This window comes from Podarcis filfolensis (genome assembly GCF_964270895.1).
Source record: "Podarcis filfolensis genome assembly, chromosome: 6".
In the NCBI taxonomy this organism is placed as follows: domain Eukaryota; kingdom Metazoa; phylum Chordata; class Lepidosauria; order Squamata; family Lacertidae; genus Podarcis; species Podarcis filfolensis.
This window is the reverse complement of record NC_139609.1, coordinates 60,885,060-60,906,392: the sequence shown is the minus strand read 5'-3', so window position 1 is coordinate 60,906,392 and position 21,333 is coordinate 60,885,060. Positions and strand designations below refer to the sequence as shown.

The following is a 21,333-nucleotide window of genomic DNA, read 5'->3' as shown; positions in this document are numbered from 1 at the left end:
TGGCATTTAAAACATATTTATTATTTACCTCTTGATGCAAGCAGGGAGTCATTATCAAAAACATTCCCTCATAAAACTGTGCAAAAGATACAGCAGTATATTGTGCGTAGAGGCAATAGGTAGTATATTAATTCTATGGCAACATATTTATCCTAATTGTAAGCAGGATTGTGTACTTCGGTAGCATCACATTGGAATGTGGTTATGGTATGCTTAAATATATTCTATGGAAATTGCTTAATTTTGTGGAACTGTCCCCTATATATTTTCTTTATAAACATCAAGAGTAACAGTAAGTCTGCAATCCCATGCATACCTACCTGGGAATAACTCATATTGAATAGGGTACTTCTGAGTAAACAAGGATTAGAGTAGGAAAGTAATTCTTATTTTTATCTGTAAGCCATCTTGAGACCCGCCAGGAAAAAAGGCAGAGCATAAATAAATTAATAATATTAATAATAGGAATGATTACACTAAACCCTTTTTAGTGGGCTCAATCAGCAGAAATAAAAAGTATGCTATCAATCCATTATGTAACACAGAGCTTTCCAAACTTTTCATGTTGGTGACACACTTTTTAGACATGCATCATTTTGAGACACAGTAATTTGCTGGCAAACCGGAGATTAAACTAACCCCTTTCCAGCCCCGAGAGAAGCGCGACACACTGGCACACTAATGTGTCGTGACACACAGTTTGGAAAGCTCAAACTTACTGCATATACGGTAGATTTCTCTCCATTCTGTTCAGGATTCAGAAAAAAAGACACACAATAATGCCTGAATGAACTTCTGAACCTACAATGCCCTGCCCTGCAAATTACACTATGCCAAACTATGCCTGGGTATGAATGTGTGGGCTCTGAGAGACATGGTGGGCACTGACTTTGCTCCTCCCTGGCCATTCTGTAGCTATGCCATGGCTTGCCTTAAGAACTTAAGAAAAGCCTGCTGCATCAGGCCACTAGCCCATGTATTCCAGTGTCCTGTTCTCACAGTGGCCAAGAGATGCCTGAAGGCAGGCAGAACACAAGCAGAACGGCAATCTGCTCACTTGCCATTTCCAGCAGCTGACATTTAGAGGCATACTTCATCTGACAGTGCAGATGGAAAATGCCATTGTGCCTAGTAGTCGTTGATCTCCCCATGAATTTGCCCAATCCTCTTCTAAAGCCATCCAAGTTGGTAGGCATCCCTGCCTCCTGTGGGAGTAAGTTCCAGTTCAACAGTGAGTTGCATTAAGTATTTTCTTGGATCTGACCCTCAAAATCTGCTACAGAAGGTTGGGGGACTCCTTGGAATAGCGTTGGGACTGCAGGAGAGAAGGAGAATCGGCAAAAAAATCACCCTCCCATTCTCTTGATGGAAACCTCCATTAGATCAAAGAGTATTTCATCAACATTGATGGACGCCATTGGATATAACTAATATTTCCCATAGGTAAACCTGAAACACTGTGAAATTAGTGTACCCATAGCATATATTCAAATGGTTATACATTAAAATAAATTATTAGTATTTAATAAGAATTGCCTGACTTTCTCAAGCCAATGGCCCATCTTTAGTAGTATGTCTACCAACAGTGAAAGACAGATGTTTCAGGATGGTTAGCAAGAAAGTGTCATTTTAGAGTCTGTTATCTCTCGTTATTTCTATTAATCCAAGCCATGAAAATGGATCTTCCATAGCCAAATGAATCTTGCCTGTGCTCTTGGAAACCTTAATGCTAGCAATTTCATTAAGCTGTGTCTATTTTTGGAATGGGCACTGAAAAGCTAAGATATCATATCTCCCCATGATTGAATGTCTATGAAAAAAAGCTCCAGAAACATTTCAGAGTTCCCACAGAACCAAATGAGAAAAACAACTAGATTTTGCTTGGACTTTGTGGCAGTACTGTCAGTGTTTCAATGTCACATATTTAAGAAAATTCATCATGTCTTCATGCCTGATATGTAGGCAGAAGACTCCTCTCAGGATCTCTTCTACAAGGAATAATCTTCCTAAGTATTAACAATGCAATTTAGATTGGGCAGACAAAACACGGGTTATGGTTGTGATGATAGCAGACAAGAAACATAACACATAAGAACAGCTTCCTGGACAGTGGCGTGGCGTGGGTTGTCAGCACCCAGGGCAAGGCAAGTAATTTGCGCCCACTAACCCGTGGATTTTAGCACTCGAGCCAGGTAGGGGCAGAGAGCTGTGAGTGCGAGTGCGCCCCCCCAGATGTTGCGCCCGGTGCGGCCGGCCCCCCCTACACCCCCCACGCTACGCCACTGTTCCTGGATCAGGCCAAAGGCCCATCTTGTCCAACATCCTGTGCTCATAGTGACCATCATGAACTACATTTCTCAGAGCTTACCTTGTCAGGAACTGGGTGATTTAAATAGATTTGAAAGTGATTTAAATTTGAATGGCAAATATGTCTTAAAGATACATGATTTCTCGAAGATCTAAAAGTGCATCACCAGAGCTTGAGAGGTTCAAAATGAGTTTGCTCTAGAGCAGGTATGGTGAATATCTGGCTCTCCAGACATTCCTGAACTACAAATCCCCTTAGCCCCTCGTAAGCATGGCCAATGATCAGGATAATGGGAGTTCAACAACATCTGTAAAACCAAAGGTTCCCCACACCTGCTCTAGTATTTAGATCAGGCACAACCAAACTCGGCCCTCCAGATGTTTTGGGACTACAATTCCCACCACCCCTGACCACTGGTCCTGTTAGCTAGGGATGATGGGAGTTGTAGTCCCAAAACATCTGGAGGGCCAAGTTTGCCTATGCCTGATTTAGATGTTGAGTAGTGTATTTTTCACAAAGCAGATTTTCAGCACTACCATTTTTAGAGATATTAAGAGAACTTGTCATTGGTCCAGAAACCTAGCTAGTCCACCATGCTTTAGTCTCCTGAGACAACAACTACATTTAACACTCAGGATGTTGATCAAGTGCAAGGGGTTGCAGTCCCAGGTGGCTTATTTTCTGAGGCCTCCGTGACGATTTCCCATCACACAAGCGGAATGCTTCTACAGTGCTATGCCAGCTGTTCTCTGGAAAGGAGAAACCAAATGCAAAAGTCAAAACTATGAACATTTAGATCCTAAAGGAATTCCACATTGCCATTCTCAATATTTCTGTTCACTTTTTAATTAACTGTAAGATTAATTAAATGCATGTTAAATGTATAATGTTGGACCACATAAAATCACTGGAATTAATGTTTCACAAACAGTACAAAATTGTGCTCTACTTCTAGAATGATTAAGTCTTCATGGCATCTCCACCTTCAAAACCTCATTCAATATACTCATCTAGCTGCCAAGTTCATAGGACCACCCCTTCTCTCAGCATCTGTAGGTATGTTTGTTATGCTACTCTAGCCTAACTCAGCCCTTGACCATCTTTAACTTGTAACACATGCCTTTATTTCCTCCCCAAAATGGCTAATTGGTATTGTAGATTAAAAAAACTTTAACTTGTCATTTTCCAAACTATGATTAAAAACAAACAAACAGATCTATTATTTAAAAAGGCACACAAATCCATTTGCAATCATCAATCTGGCTTGAAACACACTGATCTGCAGAAATTTTGCAAATGAATTCTACAGAGTTTTCTTCTCTTTGACTACTACAGAATTAGGGAAGTCCACTGTCTGTCCTTGTCACACCTATATCCTGTGTTATTATCTTTCCATATAATAATTTTAATCAGGGTTCATATGGAATTCAAGTGAGTACGTATAACAAATCTGACTGCAATGAATTCCACACATGCTCAAAAAATAATTTTGCATTGCTCATCACATTTGTTAATTTTGCATTTTGAAGTGCATTCAAACCAATTAAAGCTGCAGTCCATAGCACATTTATGAGATATCCCCATTCAACTCAGATGGATTTACTTTTGAGTAAAACTTGCTCAAAGACAACTTTTGTGGAGGTGTCCGATAACTTCATCTGCAAAATCGTTCTTTATAATATGTATTTCATGCATTCATAGTTGGTCATATATGATTATTAAATGTAAATACTTGCAAATACTCACAAAGTTGAGCTTAAGCGACCTGTCACTGGCACATTTTTTTTAATGGACATTGATGAAATGAACACAGGAATAAAAACAAACAATGCTTGATTCAAGAGTTCTTTAAACCTTATTTTGTATTTCAGGCCTTGACACCAAAAAGCACTTTTATTTCTAGGGCAGCCTTCTCCAACCCTGTGCTGGGACTAGTGGGAATTGTGGTGCAAAACATCTGGAAGACACTAAGCTAGGGGAAGGCTGCTTTAGGGTATGGTTCACATCAGAATATATTTTTTTGTGTCTTTCATACACCTCTTTTAAATGCTCAAAGACCTGTCCAGGGTTAAGAGATGCTAGGTTTCAGTCTGAAAACTGAAAGTGGCTGTGGCCAGTCATAGCTCTCTGATGATTGTGCAATGTCTGCAAACATATCTGTCACATTTATACAGGTATGCATAAGATGTAGAGTGGGACCCAAAGGTCAACCTTCCATAAAGCATGGTGATTTCAAGTTCTCCCTTACAATGCTCTCCCAAGAAGCTCTTCTAAAGTCTGGAGCCCTACCACTGGCTGGTCCTTCCCCATACAAGTGCTTTCCACCTGCACATGGATGTGAGTGTTTGGATTCCAGCCACAATGTGCAAAGCAACCACTTACCCTTTACATCTGCCTGAGCTCCACACAATTGAGAAAGTGCATTTTTGCCTCCACCTTTACAAATTGTTACTGATTTTGAAAAGAGTGCCAGCACAAAGTAATGAGAAAGAAAAGCATTGCAGCATGGTGGTTTGCAGTGGGTGAAATTTTATTTACCTGGTCCACAAGAAAGTTCACAATGCTAATACAATTATTTAAGATGACTCATTACAATATTGATATTCAGGCTTCCAGGCTAAAACTGCCAACCTTTATGGAAAAAAACCTGCTGGTTTTATGACTTCTACTTATTTCTGCACAGAAAGTCAACAACTGGCAGTTTGATGCTTTTTAGAAGTATACATTCACACAGCATAATTGCACATATACACACCCGCAAATTAAATGAAATAAACCAAGAAGATATGCATACAGAGCAGACATGATTGAGATATAAGATCTAATAAATCTCTCGTAGGTAATTGGGCAGTAAATTTTTGCTTAAATGAAACTATTATGTAGAAAAATGAAACAATGTGCAGTATTTTAACTTACAATTATATAGGATGAAAAATATCATTATCTACCTGAGTGCTTTCATTCACACGACAGCAACATGAACATAAATATGGCTATAGTTACAAATGCACCACCACATAAAGCCATGGTGCATCTCTAAATTTGAGTTGTTTCCTGGGCAATGCAACTTAATAGTGGTTCTAGGCCTTGGTCTTAATTTAAGCCACAATTAACAGCATTAGTATTTGGATTCCCATGGAGTGTAATAATGGTCTCATTTGTATGTCCCTGCTTAGTCGATAATCTGGAATGATGGGGCAATACAGTAATAATGGAGCCCTCCTGCATTTGAGCCAGCATAAGCAATGCATCCTTGATTATCCAGTTGCTCCTGCCTATGGAAGGTAGCATACATGTGTCAAAACCATAAATTGCACAGCAAAACAGTTCTATGTGCATTAGCCTTCAATTATACAATTAAAAAAAATTCCACTGAATGTATAACAAAGTTGTTGCAGCAAAAAGTCATCTTCTATATGATAACATCCTTGTTCTGGCACTTGGAAAATTTTGAGGTTTATAAAAGAAACAGATGGGCAAAATGAATTACACGTGTGTGTGTGCGTGTGCGTGTGCACACGTGCTGAGAGAGACCTCCACAGTGCTCTGATGCCATCTTTATAAAGTTACCTTTGACCATATGCAAAACATTCATATTTACACATACAGGAGATCATTATTTAAGCTTGTGCATTATTGCAGCTTTGGTAAAAGTCAAATTGCTTACAGTGTACATATAAATAAACACATAATATTTATTATGATTTCACTATTATTTCAAGTTCACCATTAGAGAGCCAAGGAAAACAAGGCACATTGCCCTCTAACTTGAAACACATTCATTTGTTCTAAGAAACACAGGACGGTGATTCATCTCTGAAAATGCTGACCACAAATTATCAAATGAAGAATAAATCAATCAAACTTACTCCTAATTCCATACTTCTAATAAAGGTTTAAAGAACCATCAGAGATCTCTGAGCAAGAGACTACAGGAAAAAAAAGAGATGTCCAAACATGCTAGGAAATGAATTTGCTGAAATGAACTAATTGAAGTCTAATGTGTTTTGGCTTGGGTGTGCAGACTGATGGAGAACCCAGCTTAACCAGCCTAGTCATAAAATTGTCTCTCCTATCTTCTACAGCCCTGATTTTCTAGTGGTTAAGCTCTCATCCCACTAACCATGTGCTTTAGCCATGAGCCGCATTCAAAAGACTGGGGAAGAGCAAAGTGGCTGTGAGTGTTTCTCCGGTTGCCTGCACATTTATGCGTCCTTACCACAACAAAGTATCACATAGAATTTTTAAAAGAATTAATCTTGGGTCATATGTTGCAGACTAAAACTACTGAAGTCTAGCATATGAACTTCTAGATTAAGGGAGCAATTCTAACCCCTGATCCATAGAACTAGAGGCGATTAGGATGCCAGAGGTGTCCCTCCATCAGGCTCTGGTGTTGGTGGGGAGGCTCCGCCACCACATAAGACCTCACTGTGCCCGCCAAAGGAGCTGGCTTGTGCTGGTGGTGCTCCTTTAAAAAAAAGTTGGTCTCTCCAGTGGCGTAGTGTGGGGGGTGCAGGGGGGGCCGGCCGCACCGGGCGCAACATCTGGGGTTAGGGTTAGGGGGCGCAAATCCATGGGTTAGGGGGTGCAAATTACTTGCCTTGCCCCGGGTGCTGACAACCCACGCTACGCCACTGGGTCTCTCCCCTTTCCTGACTGGTAGGAGCTGATGTTGCTTTGAATGCAGTAGTGGCTCTGACACTCTGAGTGCCCCCAGGCCTGGATGACCCAGGGTTGGGGTTGCTCTGTAAGGGTAATACAGAATAAAGTCCTAGATAAGAAGCTAAACTACATGATCACTTTTTGAGGTCATCTCTCAAAGTTGGGAGTTAGTTGAAACAGTAGTCTGGGTATCTTTTGTGTGTCTGTGCACAAACTACTTCTATGCCTGCTAAGCTTGCATTAGTGTTAAGATAACTGCTCAGGAAAAACCAGAAAAATCACAATGCACGCTTATATTGGTTTTGCTACAGCTTTGTCTTACATGACGATAGAATGCCATTCACAAACCCCTACTAGTCCATTCTGAACATGGTGTTTCAGTACTAGCAACTAGTTACCTTTCCATTTGTAACGTCTACATGAAAACTGGCTTTGTATGATGAGCTACCAGTAAAAAGAATAATTTAAGGCCACTCAGCTACAGACAACAGCAATTGAATGTATAGCACTAGGGGTAAAAAATTGTGCAAGTGTGGGTGTCTTGGCTCAGATTCCCAAAGAGTATGTGCTCCCCACTCTCTTTTACTTCCTTTATGTGTTCATTAGCCTAAGATGAGCAGGCTAATGCATTTTTGCCTCTGAAAGCAAAACCTAGATATGTTATACAGGGCTTAATTAATTTGGAATTAAGCATGCTGTGATGACAGCATTACATCCAGCTACCCAATTCAAAGTGCTAGTTTGGACTTAAAGGTAAAGGGACTCCTCACCATTAGGTCCAGTCGTGGCTGACTCTGGGGTTGCGGCGCTCATCTCGCTTTATTGGCCGAGGGAGCCGGCGTACAGCTTCCGGGTCATGTGGCCAGCATGACTAAGCTGCTTCTAGTGAACCAGAGCAGTGCAAAGAAATGCCGCTTACCTTCCCGCCGGAGCGGTACCTATTTATCTACTTGCACTTTGACGTGCTTTCGAACTGCTAGGTTGGCAGGAGCAGGGACCGAGCAACGGGAGCTCACCCGGTCGAGGGGATTCGAACCGCCAACCTTCTGATCGGCAAGTCCTAGGCTCTGTGGTTTAACCCACAGCGCCACCCGTGTCCCAGTTTGGACTTATAAAGCCTTAAATGACTCAGGACAGCAATACCTCAAGGACCACATTTCCCCATATGAACTGACCTGAACCCTGCACTCATTACCTGAGCTCTTCCTTCATGTACCCCCTCCACAAGTGGCCCAGAGGGTGGCAACATGAGAACGAGCCTTTTCTGCAGTGGCTCCCCATTTGTGGAATGCTCTCCCCAGGGAGGCTTGCCTGGTGCCATCATTATTTAACTTTTGGTGAGAAGCAAAAATGTTTCTCTATAACTAGGCTATTGGCCTTTTACCATCTGTGGCCTTTTACAAATGTTTTTAATGTATTCCCATCACTCTTTGTATTAATGTATCAATGTGGTATTTATTGTCTGTTTGTTTATAAGTTGCTTTGGGTTGCCTTGGGCAAGATAAAGCAACTGACAAATTTAATAAAAACAACTAATAATAAGTATGGTAACGGGTTCCATACTAAGCATGTACATATCCATGACTGGGTAAACTGTAAGGTGGCAGTTTGTGGAGATTTCCCTGCAAAAACCATCAAGATACAGTCTAGTACCTTTACTGGGGAATTCCTTAAAGGGTGGTGGTTTAAAAGTTAACAGTATACATCAAAATGTAAGATATCAAACTCCTCACCTATGCCTGCGGTTGCCATATGTCCGGAATTTCCCTGACACAGCCATGATTTGGCTGTTTGAAACTGTGTTTGAACAGAAAATGCAGAAATGGCTTGGAAAATCTGTATGCATATTGGAAGTTTAGTTTTTAAAGAAAATTTTAACTTTTTTTTGTTATGAGATTTCAACAATTTTGTGCCACTTTTTGAAATATGGCAATCGTACCTTTGCCTCTTAGGGCTGTCCCAAGGCTCTAAAGGGCTTTGCGTAGAGCTACCATAACAGGAATTGTATGTTTTAGATGTCTACTATGTAATTATAGGCTTGTGTATTTGGAGAATATAATTTATTCTGAGGGTTTACTCTGAAAGTGACCATCATTCAAGTATGCAGTCCACTAATTCTTTTGTTCTAGGAGAGTTTCATCACTCTCTTAGTGGTTCTGTCTTTTTCCAAGTGCTTAAAACTGTAAAAAGCAGGTACAGTGGATGAAAGCACGTCTACGCATTTTGATTGTGTATCAGGAAGCAGAAACCAGGATACATCCACTGTCATTATTCTAACCACAGAAAGTCTGTGGGGTTGGTTGTTGTTTTTAAGTAGATTTTTGCACCAGGGCAACTTTAATCCACTTTAATTGTGCAAACCTAACTTTAGTATGAGCTTGAAGCCCTCCTGCAAAATACTGACAGTCTGGAGGCAAACAAAAACTGTGGGTTTCCCCCCCACTCCAACTCCCATCAGTCTCAGAGCCAGCAGGACCAGGGGTTATAGGAGCTGAAATCCAGTAACATCTGATGGACTACAGCTTGCCCATCCTTACTTTATGTGGCTGGTCTGGGCAGAAGTCTCATGCTCTCATTTTCCCTCATCACTGCCCCACCCTCTTATTCCTTTATTAATCAAGCCGTTTAAAAATAATGGAACAAATTTCCAATTTAAAATATTCAGTCATTCATCAAAACCTGGCTGCATTTCACAATCCTTGAACCAAGGAGACCCACCCTGTTGCCTTCTCTTTCCCTCCAGCAAAGTGAATCAAGTTTATCAGGGGGTGGATTATTGAAAGTTCACAAATGTAGCATTTACCAAGATTATTATTACTATTATCATTTTACAAAACATACACCAACAAGATTGCAATTATGGGAAAATGCAAGCACTAGGGTATGGGAACCTATGAAAAGGTTTCCAGGACAGCCAGGGACAAAACTGAAACATTTTCAGCAAACAATAAAGCACATTGTGCAGGCAAATAATCTTTCTTTGGGAGTGTTCCCATTAAGGCAAAGTACGGGAACAGTGCCAAGTATCGAAAGTGCATTCCAGACCCTGAATCACATATCCCTGCATCTATTTCCTAATATGCAGCAAATATTTAACAAAAAAAATATCTCTATTATTAAATCACTCCCATAAAGCAGCTAGGGACCACAAATGGATTGTGGTTTCTAGGAAAAAATGCATTCCATAAATGGCAAGGAAAAGCGACTCCCACATGTGTTGCAAGGCAGCTGTCACAATCACCATTACATGCAGGGCAGAAATCTAACTCCACAAAGCAAAAATACCACAAACAGAAATACACAACATCCCTCTCTCTCTTCCACACACACAATTGTACAGGACGATCACAGCTATTGGGGAATGTTACAAAAATAACCACAGATTTACAAATATTAATACAGGTGAGGTCCACACACAAAATGGAAAAAGCTAAGATATCAAAGAGAGACTTGCCACAGTTACATTTAGTAATGCTGCAAAGGGGAATGCAGACCAGCATAGTTGCAGAGCAATAGAAGGGGAAGGAAATTTAAGAGACTGGCCATTCTGTGCAGGTTTGCAGCAAATGCCTCCTTCATGGGACAATCTCACTTGGTGGTAGCGAGACCAGGGGCTCACAGATGATTGCGTCTGATTTCTCCCTGTAGAGAGGGAAATAACATGCCATTGACATATCCTCTCACATTATAATGTGAGAAAGAGACAGCATAGTATTTTCCAACTCTTTGTATTCTGCTTCTCAGGGACAACTGACAATGTCTAGGTGTGCTAGACACATCTAGCTGGCACTGTTAAGGCATGACATTTCAGGAGGACTGCAGCACACAAGCACTGCAAGAGCAGAATCAGATCTGATCTGACTACCTTCCTTACCAAGAAAAGACAGGGGATTCTTTTACAAAGTGTGTGTGTGTGTGTGTGTGAGCAAATATGCAATAACCAATTCACAATTGCTAGATGATTTGTTAAGCATGTCCAATAGCAATTGGCTGCAGCAATGTGATGTAGAATGTTCACAAACTGTTAACAGATGAATTCTTTCATGCAACATTCTATGACAGAAAGTCTGTCTCCTCATATGGCTTATGACTCACATTTACAACACTGTCCTATGCATGTCTGCTCACAAATAAGTCTCATTGAGTATGACAGAGCTTATACATGGGTATAAGTCAGATACAGGGGTATAGGAGCCTCTGTGACTTCCTACCTATCTCTGAACTTCTCCTGTGTTCTTAATTTCCTTTCTTATTTCTTCCACTTATATTTATTTACTCTTCTGTTATCTCTCATTCTCTCATTAATTCATGGTCATAACCTACACCTCCTCATTATATTTACTCCTGCGTGAAGGGCTGTAACTTGGTGGTGGAGCAGCTGGATGAAGGTCCCTGGTCAAATCCCTTGCATCTTCAGGTAGGGCTTGGAGAGTCTCCCATCTGAAACCTGGACAGCTGCTGCCAGTCAGTGTGGAAAACTGGTCTATCAGCTTGATGGACCAATGGTCTGATGTTCCTGCATTCATTCCTGTACTCACTCCTGGTAGGATTATATTAGTTCATATAGCCAGAGAATGTGTGTGTCATATTACTTAACAGGTACTCTCTCTTCAAAATAGTGCACAGGTTCTAAGAATCTACAGGTACCAAGTCACACTTGGCAATTTCTGCAATGTGGTAGCTTGCTTCCACTATTCTGAACTTCTTCCCACTATTCCTGGTACTGGAATGTGACCAGCAGCTCTCAGCCTTACCCTCTCAACAGTAATCTCCGACTTTTTGTGAGATGCAGATGTGTCATTTTACAGGGCTATTGGGAAGCAAATATATGATTTACAAAATTCCTGTAAACTGAGCCTCGAGAGGAGATTGCGTATCAAGGGATTAGAAGATGCCTTTGTCAAAATGCTTTGTCATTAATTTGCTTTTATCCTGTCTCCATGGCAATGCAAGGCATGCCTAGAATACACTGCTGTGAATTTAGCCCAGAATTCATCCCATTAGAGAAACTTACAAATAACTGTAGACTCAATAGGTAACTGCAAACTAGTGTGGCTTCCCCATGAGTGCAACAGCATGGAGTCTGTAGGGACCGCAGTTCAATGGCAGAGCTCATGCTTTGTATTCATAATATTTTATTCTGTGTCTGGCATCTCTAGTTGAAATAGGATCATAAGCAGCAGGACTTGGATGGATCACAGCCTGAGATCAGTGCACACCATAGCAGACAATACTAAGCTAGCTAAACCTATGGTCTGACTCAGTACATTGCAAACTTTTATATTCATATTTTAAACTCATTTGCAAACACCTGCAGTCATGCTTTTCATTTTTGGCTTAAAACTTAGCAAATCTTCGGAGTATGAGAAAGATAAATTGTAGTAGTCCTAATAAGATAAGGCTTGTACAGCTTCAGCAAGCTTACTTAAAGAAAGGTTTTATACTTTATTCTTTGTTGTGCTTTATCCATCTTGCTCATTTTGAAATAAAGTCACTTTTCTATAAATGGATATTGATCTATGAGCTGTAAAATATTACACCCAACTTAAAGGGGCTTTAATTTGTAGGAGAATTATTTGGTACTTTCTCTCCATGTACATTCCTTTGAAACAGACTTCTAATCATCTCTTGGTAAATGTTTATTTCTCAAAAACATACAATTACACATGCAAGCTGTTCACAATGATACTCACAGGCAAGCACTTCCCACTTGAAGCTGCAAAGAAAGAAAAAAACAGTATAGGAAAGCTCAAGCTGCAGTTCAATGAAGATATAAAAAGCAAGAAAGCAGAACAGCACACAGAAAGCAGTCTTCATGAGCAAGAAGACCAATGTTAACTTGCATCCAAAATTATTGCAAAATGCAAGCCAGTGACTGTTAAATGGCTACCGGCCTAGCATAATTACATATAGCTCTTTCCCTCCGCAAGCAAAGCAAGTGAGCAGAAGCTACAAGAACAAATGGTCATCTGCATTTTTTTTTATCACCATGCCCAAGAAACACATTTCAGTTTTAGCATGAACTACTTATTAGTTGGAGGTGAGGCCTACTATCAATTACTGTTTTTTATACTGAAGTCATTGCCGAAAGGCTCTGCAAAGAACAAGATTTCAGCACCAGTTTTTCCTGTTCTTCCATCAATCTGCTTCTCATATATTACAGTGACAAACCTGGGTATTTGTATTTTTTAAAAAAGATCCTGGACTTCCATATCAAATAAAGAGATTGCAAATAGTCTGAAATCCTGTTTCATCTACAGCCTCTCTCCAGGAACTTGCTCTGGCAGAGACTACTGTCTGACATACGCCCTGGAAACTGGGTCTTTGTTTTATTAAGCAACAGAGCACTATGTTGTAGCCTGAGAAATAAGCAGCTGATGAAAAAGCAAAAAAGCAAAATGCAAATCAGCAAGCAAAATTGCAGTGATATTGGAAATGCTGCTGAAAACTATTTATCCAATCTGAGGGATATACATGGGTCAAAGAAAACTGCAGCAAATTACTGCATATATAGTACAGTGGTACCTTGGTTGTCGAACTTAATCCATTCTGGGAGTCCGTTCGACTCCCAGAACTGTTCGAAAACCAAGGTGCGGCTTCCGATTGGCTGCAGGAGCTTCCTGCACTCAATCAGAAGCCGTGTCAGATGTTTGGCTTACAAAAAACGTTTGCAAATTGGAACCTGGAATTCCAGGTTCGCGGTGTTTGGGAGCCGATTTGTTCGGGAGTGAAGCTGTTTGACAACCAAGGTACCACTGTATAGCAAATATGACTGTCCACTGTAAGAAATTATGTATATGTTGGGTATATTGTGTAGAGCCCATGCACTCAGCTACAAACTACTATGGATCTGACAAATCTGTCTTAAAATGCTCACTTTAGACAACAGCCTTATTCAAAGGGTTTTGCTTAGCATTAGAAACATATTTTCCTCATAAAAAGGAAAGTTTTGCAGCAACAGAAATCATTATTACTTTTAAGTGTCCACCCATAATTTTCAAACCAGAATACTTCAAAGTACATAGCTATTTGGAGTGGCCTGACATGAACCCTTTGGCCAAAATCTAAAAGGCCACACAGAGTTCTTTGCATCAAGGCCTCCTGAGCTACTCCACTTTTGTGAAAGTCACACCCTAAAGGTTAACAAATGTGGTGCAAAAGGCTGCAGCTGGAAGGGAGATTATCCCCCCCTCCCCGCAATGCACGCACAGAAGCATCTTAATCATGCACAGTAGGTTCTTTGAATCCTGACTTTTGATGGTAGGTTCTGTTTAATAATCTCACGTAAAGCATCACCATCTTTCAATTGGCTTGAAAAGGTCAATTTCTGAAGTAAGGAGTGACAGGTGACATAATACTGCACAATTTTTGCCGTGCTTGAAATTGGAATAGAAGATTAGGATAGAGATATTACCACCTGAACACTGTCTTGCAGCTTTTGTTGATCAGCCCCGTCTTGAGCCTCCCGGAACAGAAGAGACCCTGCCGGATTGAGAGGCTGGCTCCCAACACTGTAATTGCGAGGACGTTTTAATGTGTCCGGACTGGCTAGTGGTGTAAAGCTGTTCCTTCGCATCCTTACAGGGGTTTGGCTCTTGGGAAGGTTGTTCTGATTGAAAATGGAGGATATTATAAGGGGTGAGAAATCGAATCACAGAATTTTAAACCACAGTTAAAACACCACTGAATATTGTTGATGCCAGGCGTATGTGTGTATATATATATATATATATATATGCCACTGATATTCATATCTCTGCTTCATATGGTGTGCTCTCCTGCGGTGAAGGAGTAAGGGCACATTTCTCTCTTCCTCCAAGTGCTTCTCATAAGTGCAGGGAGGAGGCAGCCGTGTTATTGTGAACTGTTGTTTTATTTTATATGCATCTAGTTTTTTTGTACCCTGCCTTGTTATTGCCTATGAAAATAGTATAAATATTGTAAGTAAAACATCAGCAAAATAAACCTAAATAAGGTTCATTTCTACCCAGCTGTATTTTCTTAGAGAAGAAAAGGGAAATACAAATGAATGAGTAGAGTATTACCAGGCAGGGAATCCTTCAGTACCACTCAGGCAGGTTAAATATCAAATGCTGCATGCTCAGGGTCTCTGCATGCAGGATATAATTCTTGCTCACCGATCAGATGACTTCAGCTATTTTTCTTACGTAAGCTGTTTGGAAGTGTGACATGAGGGCAGCCTGATTTTCAGGGTCTACTTTTGGCTACAGCATTTCGAGTGAATATTTTGTTGCTGCAGCTAAAGCAGCACTCTGTGATGCTCAATTCAGCTCCTTCAGAGCTCCTTAGCATACAAATTCCTGGTTGCAGGGCTGGGCCAACACAAGCCTTCTTGGGCTAGTCTAAGAGCTCTCAGGAAGTCACAGAAGTAAGTCTTCACGAACCCTTCCTCTGCTTTAAGCCCGTGGTCTCTTTTATAGCACAGCAAGCAGGAAGCAAAAGTTCAGCACTGTCCCTTGCACTTGAATCTGTCAACATAGTGACAATGCCAAGCTGTTCAGTTTCATTCATTTATTTTCTATTTTTCATGAAGTTTCCTTGATTAGTCTTGAAATCAAGGGGAAACTTATGTGAATACAGTAGTACTTGTTCCAAATGTTCATATTGAGCATGCTGGCCAGGGAATTGCCTGAAGGCCCATGAAGCCACCAAAGGAAGTCTGGGTCTGGTCAAGGCTTGGATGGGTAACCACCCAGGAACCACATAAATACTGCCTTCTGTTCCATGGATTTAGTGCCTACTAGCGACACAGTATTGCACACCACTTTCTTGGCTTTTGACCCTGGCTTAGAATGGGACAAAAACAAAACAAAACAACAACGCCCGAAAACAAAACAAAGATGATTTAAACAAAGTCCTAAAAAATCTTGGTTCATGCTTACTTTTACCCTACTGTGGCTACACATTGAAATGTATTTTTCTGCCCTTCAGCATTTTCATAATTGTTTTGCTTTCTGTGAGCCCCAGAAAAAACAGCAAATCTAATCATTTGAAATCTAGATGGAGTAAGAGAGGTGAGGATGGAGGGTAGGGGGTAGAAGGCCTTCCTGCAGAGCAGAGGGCATCTTGTTTCAGAGAAACAGAAGAAAAAATACCTTTGTAATTCAAAAGAACATTCCAGTCATTTATTTTATTCATAGTATAAACTGAGGGAAGCTAGGTTAAAACATCCCCAAAGTGTAGTGGTTCACAGTATATTGAAACCACCTAGTATTTTTTGGTCTTAACAATGCCCTGGGACTTATTTTCCTTGTAAAATAAAAACTTCAAACCAGCAAATTCATAGGATATATATGTCATGCTGTAATGTAGTACCAGTTGCATGCAGATTTTGCATATTCAAAGCACTTAATGCTTTTGAACTGAATGAACCATTGCTATAAGATTGCTAAGCAGTATCTATTGCATACTAGCTATTACAGAGGTGAAGGCAGAAGGCCTAACTGAATGCTTAAAAATAAATAAATCTTGAATTGTGAGTAAACCATTTTTAGCAACCTGAATTAGATCTGTTGGTACAACGGCACTAAGCTCGCGGCAATCTCATTCTTACAGTAAATCAAGCAACCAAAAAAAAGGCAAGGTTGTGTTTCAAGCTGTAATAATGTAACCTTATTTCCCCAAATAACTATATCAAATATACTGGCTGCTATTTTGGCACTTCAAGAAGAAGAAGAGTTTGGATTTGATATCCCACTTTATCACTACCTGAAGGAGTCTCAAAGCGGCTAACATTCTTCTTTCCCTTCCTCCCCCACAACAAACACTCTGTGAGGTGAGTGGGGCTGAGAGACCTCAGAGAAGTGTGACTGGCCCAAGGTCACCCAGCAGCTGCATGTGGAGGAGCGGAGACGCGAACCCGGTTCACCAGATTACGAGTCTACTGCTCTTAACCACTACAAGATTTCCCTCCACTTATGACAAACTGATATGCAAAGGTCACATTTCAGCCTTTTAATACAGTACAAGAACATACAATGTGTGTACAAGAATTTGGACTCATCCTGTACTTTGGCAACCTCTTAAAGAGGCAATAGATCACCTGTTACATAATGAGTGGTGCATGGGTGAGGTGAGATTTTACTTTGTTTTCTGCTTCCTCAGATTTCCAATCAGGTTAGACAGACAGGGGAGGTAAAGGTTTTCAAGTGATTATGTCCACAGGGAGTACATTGTGACCTGGTAAATACTTGCCTGGATTCATCTTACAGTTCACGTATCTAGATTCACGTATCTTGCAGTTCACGTATCTTGCATGCCAAGAGCAACAATACAAAGCCTAGATGTGCCTACTCAGATGGAAACACCAGCGAGTTCAGTTGAACTTACTCCCAGGTAAGTGAGTACAGGGTTGCAGCCTGAGCTACTAAGTCTAAGGCCGCATCTTTATATTTTACAACTCAACAAAATGGACCATATCTGGAATGCAGCAGTGCTTTTCTTTACCCCCAAAACCATTAACGATATACTTTAAAGCTCTAAAGCATTCAAACTGAAGATCAGACATTTATGTCTGAGGTTTTTAAAGAAATACTATCGTGATAGCTCTTTGTGCATTTTTAAAATAATAGCCTAAAGAAATTCATCCCTAAACAGTATTTTCAAAGCATTCAAAAAAATGAGAATAGGCACACGTGCACACATATATGAGAATTCTCCCACTGTAAATTTGATCCCTCAGCTCTAATCTGATAATATAGTCCATGACTTATTTTGAAAAAAAACTACAAGAAGGGGATAGTATTTTCTCAGAACCGAGGGTGGGGGGAGCTGAGTGTGCCAGAAAAACATTACCCTCCTTATGAGTAAAGCACAATAGGTCCCATCTGAAGTGGACCAGGAGCTTCCCATTGATTTCCAAGGGTTTTGTACCCATAGTCCAATGAAACCAAAGTACTTGGGCCTAAGTTGTAAAAAGTTAATGAGATTTGACAGCTCATATCTAGGTACATCAAGTTAACAGTCGTGGGTCAAACTTTCAGTTCAGCAACAAACAAAACAGAATACACAGGAAAGGGCTGGTATATATTTTACATACTGTTGTGGGTGGCTTGTCCCGGTGTGTGTCCACAGCTTCCACATTCAGGGAAATCATTTCCAATTTACAGCCTTCATAAATGTGAAAATGGAATACACTTAAAATCATGCATTACTACATTATTAGACAAGGGGGGGGGGACAATAAAAACAGAGGGGAAAAATCTTGAAGTGTTAATTTTAACTCCAAAACTGAAATGCAAAGATGCTTCTGAGGAAGAGACGGGGGCTCCACTGTATGCATCCAAGTTTTCTCAACATTCGGTCTGGATTGTTTCTTATTTGGGCAAAGAATTCAACAACACAGGACAGGTTATAGGTGCAATCCAATTAGTGCTTCTTGTTTTTTTGCTAGAAGAAGGGGCGTTTTTTGACCATTCTTGCTTCTTTCTCTCTGCAGCTCCTTCCATGCTACCTTCCACCTGCTCCAACACTCTGGAGCTGGTTTTGGGGGCTGCTGGGAGTTGTAGGGGGGAACTTCCTCTTCTGTTAGTACAGTCATACCTTGGTTGTCGAACAGAATCTGTTCCGGAAGTCCGTTTGATTTCCGAAAATGTTCAACAACCAAGGCATGGCTTCCGATTGGCCGCAGGCGCTTCCTGCACTCAATCGGAAGCCACAGAAGCCATGTTGGATGTTTGGGTTCCAAAAGAATGTTCGCAAACTGGAACACTCACTTCCGGGTTTACAACGTTCGGGAGCCAAAACGTTTGACTCACAAGGCGTTCGGGATCCAAGGTACGACTGTATGTGTGTCTGCTATGGCAAAGGCACTTCTGCAGATAAAAGAGCACCAACTGAACACAACCCTATCAGTCCCTCAATTTATAGGAGGTGGGAGAAAAGATGATTCAGGGTGGTCAAATGACTTTCTGCTAGCTCTGTGAAACAGGTGCAATCTGAACCTTGTCTCAAGTTAACATTCTAAGCACTAGTAAGCACTAGAATCATTGCTTCCTCTCTCCCTGCCTACATTAATAAACAAACAAATACTTACCATAAGCAACTGGTGTGAGTTTAAGGATGGTATGAAGAGGGCACCTCAGGTAGGGCAGCTCATCTATAAGAATAGAAGTGGAATCATAGAGTTGGGATCATCTAGTCAAACCCCCTTCAATGCAGGAATCTCAACTAAAATGAGAATTAAAAACTACCAAGCATGGTCCAAAATGTACTTTATGCAACTCTCCTTGTTGCCTCAACTCAGAAGGAACTTTGTGGTAAACGTGTGAATGTACCTTGACTATAATGCTTGGAGGATGTAGATGTGCAAAAGCCAATTAGCAAGAGATAATTTCTATCACTCTGTGCAATTATATCCAGTATAAATCACTTGCAAAGTGGTTTACAAGAAGTAAGATCCTACACTTGTCTACACAGTAATAAGTCCCATCTGGATAACTCCTAGATGAAGTGTGTGTATGGAACCGTAGCCAAAGCATTTTTTTAAATAAAAGCGTACAGTCATAATGAGAATGAAAATTAAGAACAATGAAATAGGATAATAGGCACAGAGGAGTTGTTAATGTTGGAACTGCAGTGAGGGGAATGAGCTTCGGATGTCATGATAAATCTGGTTCCCATGCACTGAAGCCCTGAAGAAAATATTGCGTTTGGGTGATTTGCATCAGTATGTTTTTAATAGTGATGTGGTTCCTAATAATGTATTTAGGTCATGTGCAGTTTGGGCCCGCATTGTTCCAGATAACAACGTGCTTCATAATAGCAGATGTACAAAAAACAGCTCTGCGCCTTACCTGCACTCTTATCAAGGAAATAGGCCAGTAAGCATCTCATAACTGCCTGATGAGAAATAACTAGAACATTGCCCTGACGCTCTAGCTCCATAATCACAGGTTCCAAGCGTTGGACCAAATCTTGGTAAGACTAGGAAACAAAAACAAATATTTACCAGAAACAAAAGGCACTCACCTGATTTTACAACCTCACAAGTTTCAAAGCGATCAGAAATATATATATATTAAAAAAAACCAGCAGTGGAATTCAATGTGGTACTAAGGAGAAATGCTTGCACTAATGGAACAATCTCACCTCTGCTCCCCTATATACTGTTCTTGGGGTTCTTCTTACCCTCCAGTGCAGATCTGGGGGAAGTGAAGGGGCACTATGGGGGGACAGAGAGAGGGAGGAAGCCCTGTTACACTAGCAAAAGTCCTTGTTCTGGCTTTCGCTACTGGAACTGGGTGGTTGAATCTGCCCCCTAGCTGAGTTTGTTACAATTAGTTAGTTAGTTAGTTAGTTAGTTAATTAATTAATTAATTAATCAATCACCATAATCTATTAAGACTTATTTTCTGACTCTTCCTTTAGAAACAACAAATGCCTTAAGTGGACCCTTGTGACAATCGTAAGTTATGGCAGAATCACCCACAGTTAGAAGTAATTACTATTTTAAAGATCAGCAGGTTTTCTTCCAAGTTATGAGAATAATCATAATGCCTGAAATCTATCCGACCATACTTAAGTAGAGCTTAAGAGTATGCCTTAATTTTTTTTAAAAAAAACAACACTTAAATTTCACCAAAAAAAGTCACAATTTTGATGATGTGGAAGGAGGCTACCTAGGGAAGTCACAATGAATTCAGATATTCACATTACAAAATTGAGATCTAATAATGGGCCAGTTCAGACAATATGATAAACTATTACGGAAACAAGCTGCAGTGACCATCAGGCTCCCAGGCTCCCCTCTCTCTCTTCATCAGCACAGCTTCAAGGAGGGTTGGGGCAACTGGCTAAAATGTTTTAAACGGTTCTAATTTTGGTTCCTCTGTTTCATTTTTGTTGGGTTGGGGTTGGTTGTTACTTTAATTAGGGTATAATTGTAAACTGTTTATTATTACTGTATTGTTATTATTATTACTGGTTTTGATTTATTGGTTTGTTTGTTGCATGTATAGGATATCTTGTTTTTTTAATGTTTGGCGTTTTGTTGTGTTTTATATGCTGTAAACTGCCCAGAGTGGCTGGGGAAACCCAGCCAGATGGGCAGGATATAAATTATTATTATTATTATTATTATTAGTAGTAGTAGTAGTAGTATCCCTACTGTAACCATGGTTTGAATTTGGCTTGGTTCAAAGAATGTACAGTAAAGATTACCCACATTTTGCTAGAGTGGACAAAACAACAATAAGCAGTTAATCAAAAACAAAAGCAAGCTTCTGATCTCTTCTTTACTACTGTTCTGGAAGAGAGGTGAAGAGGAGCTCACTTTGATTTGTTCCCATTATGAGATACAATGGTTTGTCTTAGCTTCTGAATCAGCTCAGTAAGAGTCC

The 21,333-nt window shown here is 40.4% G+C and overlaps 1 protein-coding gene across 10 annotated transcripts in view; it reads right to left on the bottom strand.

Annotated features, from left to right (window-relative positions):
• The window catches only part of PFKFB2 (6-phosphofructo-2-kinase/fructose-2,6-biphosphatase 2), a 38,778-nt gene continuing 17,445 nt past the window's right edge, over nt 1-21,333 (bottom strand). For 2 of the 10 annotated variants that reach the window (XM_083617486.1, XM_083617488.1), the window contains exons 12-18: nt 19,789-19,918; nt 19,029-19,091; nt 18,033-18,103; nt 14,391-14,582; nt 12,667-12,689; nt 6,947-10,615; nt 4,821-6,797 (exon numbers count right to left, since the gene is read on the bottom strand). In XM_083617486.1, coding sequence (XP_083473612.1) covers nt 10,549-10,615; nt 12,667-12,689; nt 14,391-14,582; nt 18,033-18,103; nt 19,029-19,091; nt 19,789-19,918 — 546 coding nt within the window. In that variant the 3' untranslated portion in view covers nt 4,821-6,797; nt 6,947-10,548. Of the gene's footprint in view, nt 2,103-2,283; nt 3,058-4,820; nt 6,798-6,946; nt 10,616-12,666; nt 13,499-13,961; nt 14,583-18,032; nt 18,104-19,028; nt 19,092-19,788; nt 19,919-21,333 lie in introns of those variants that run through there. The other 8 variants (XM_083617489.1, XM_083617490.1, XM_083617495.1 and 5 more) reach the window with 5 other exon arrangements.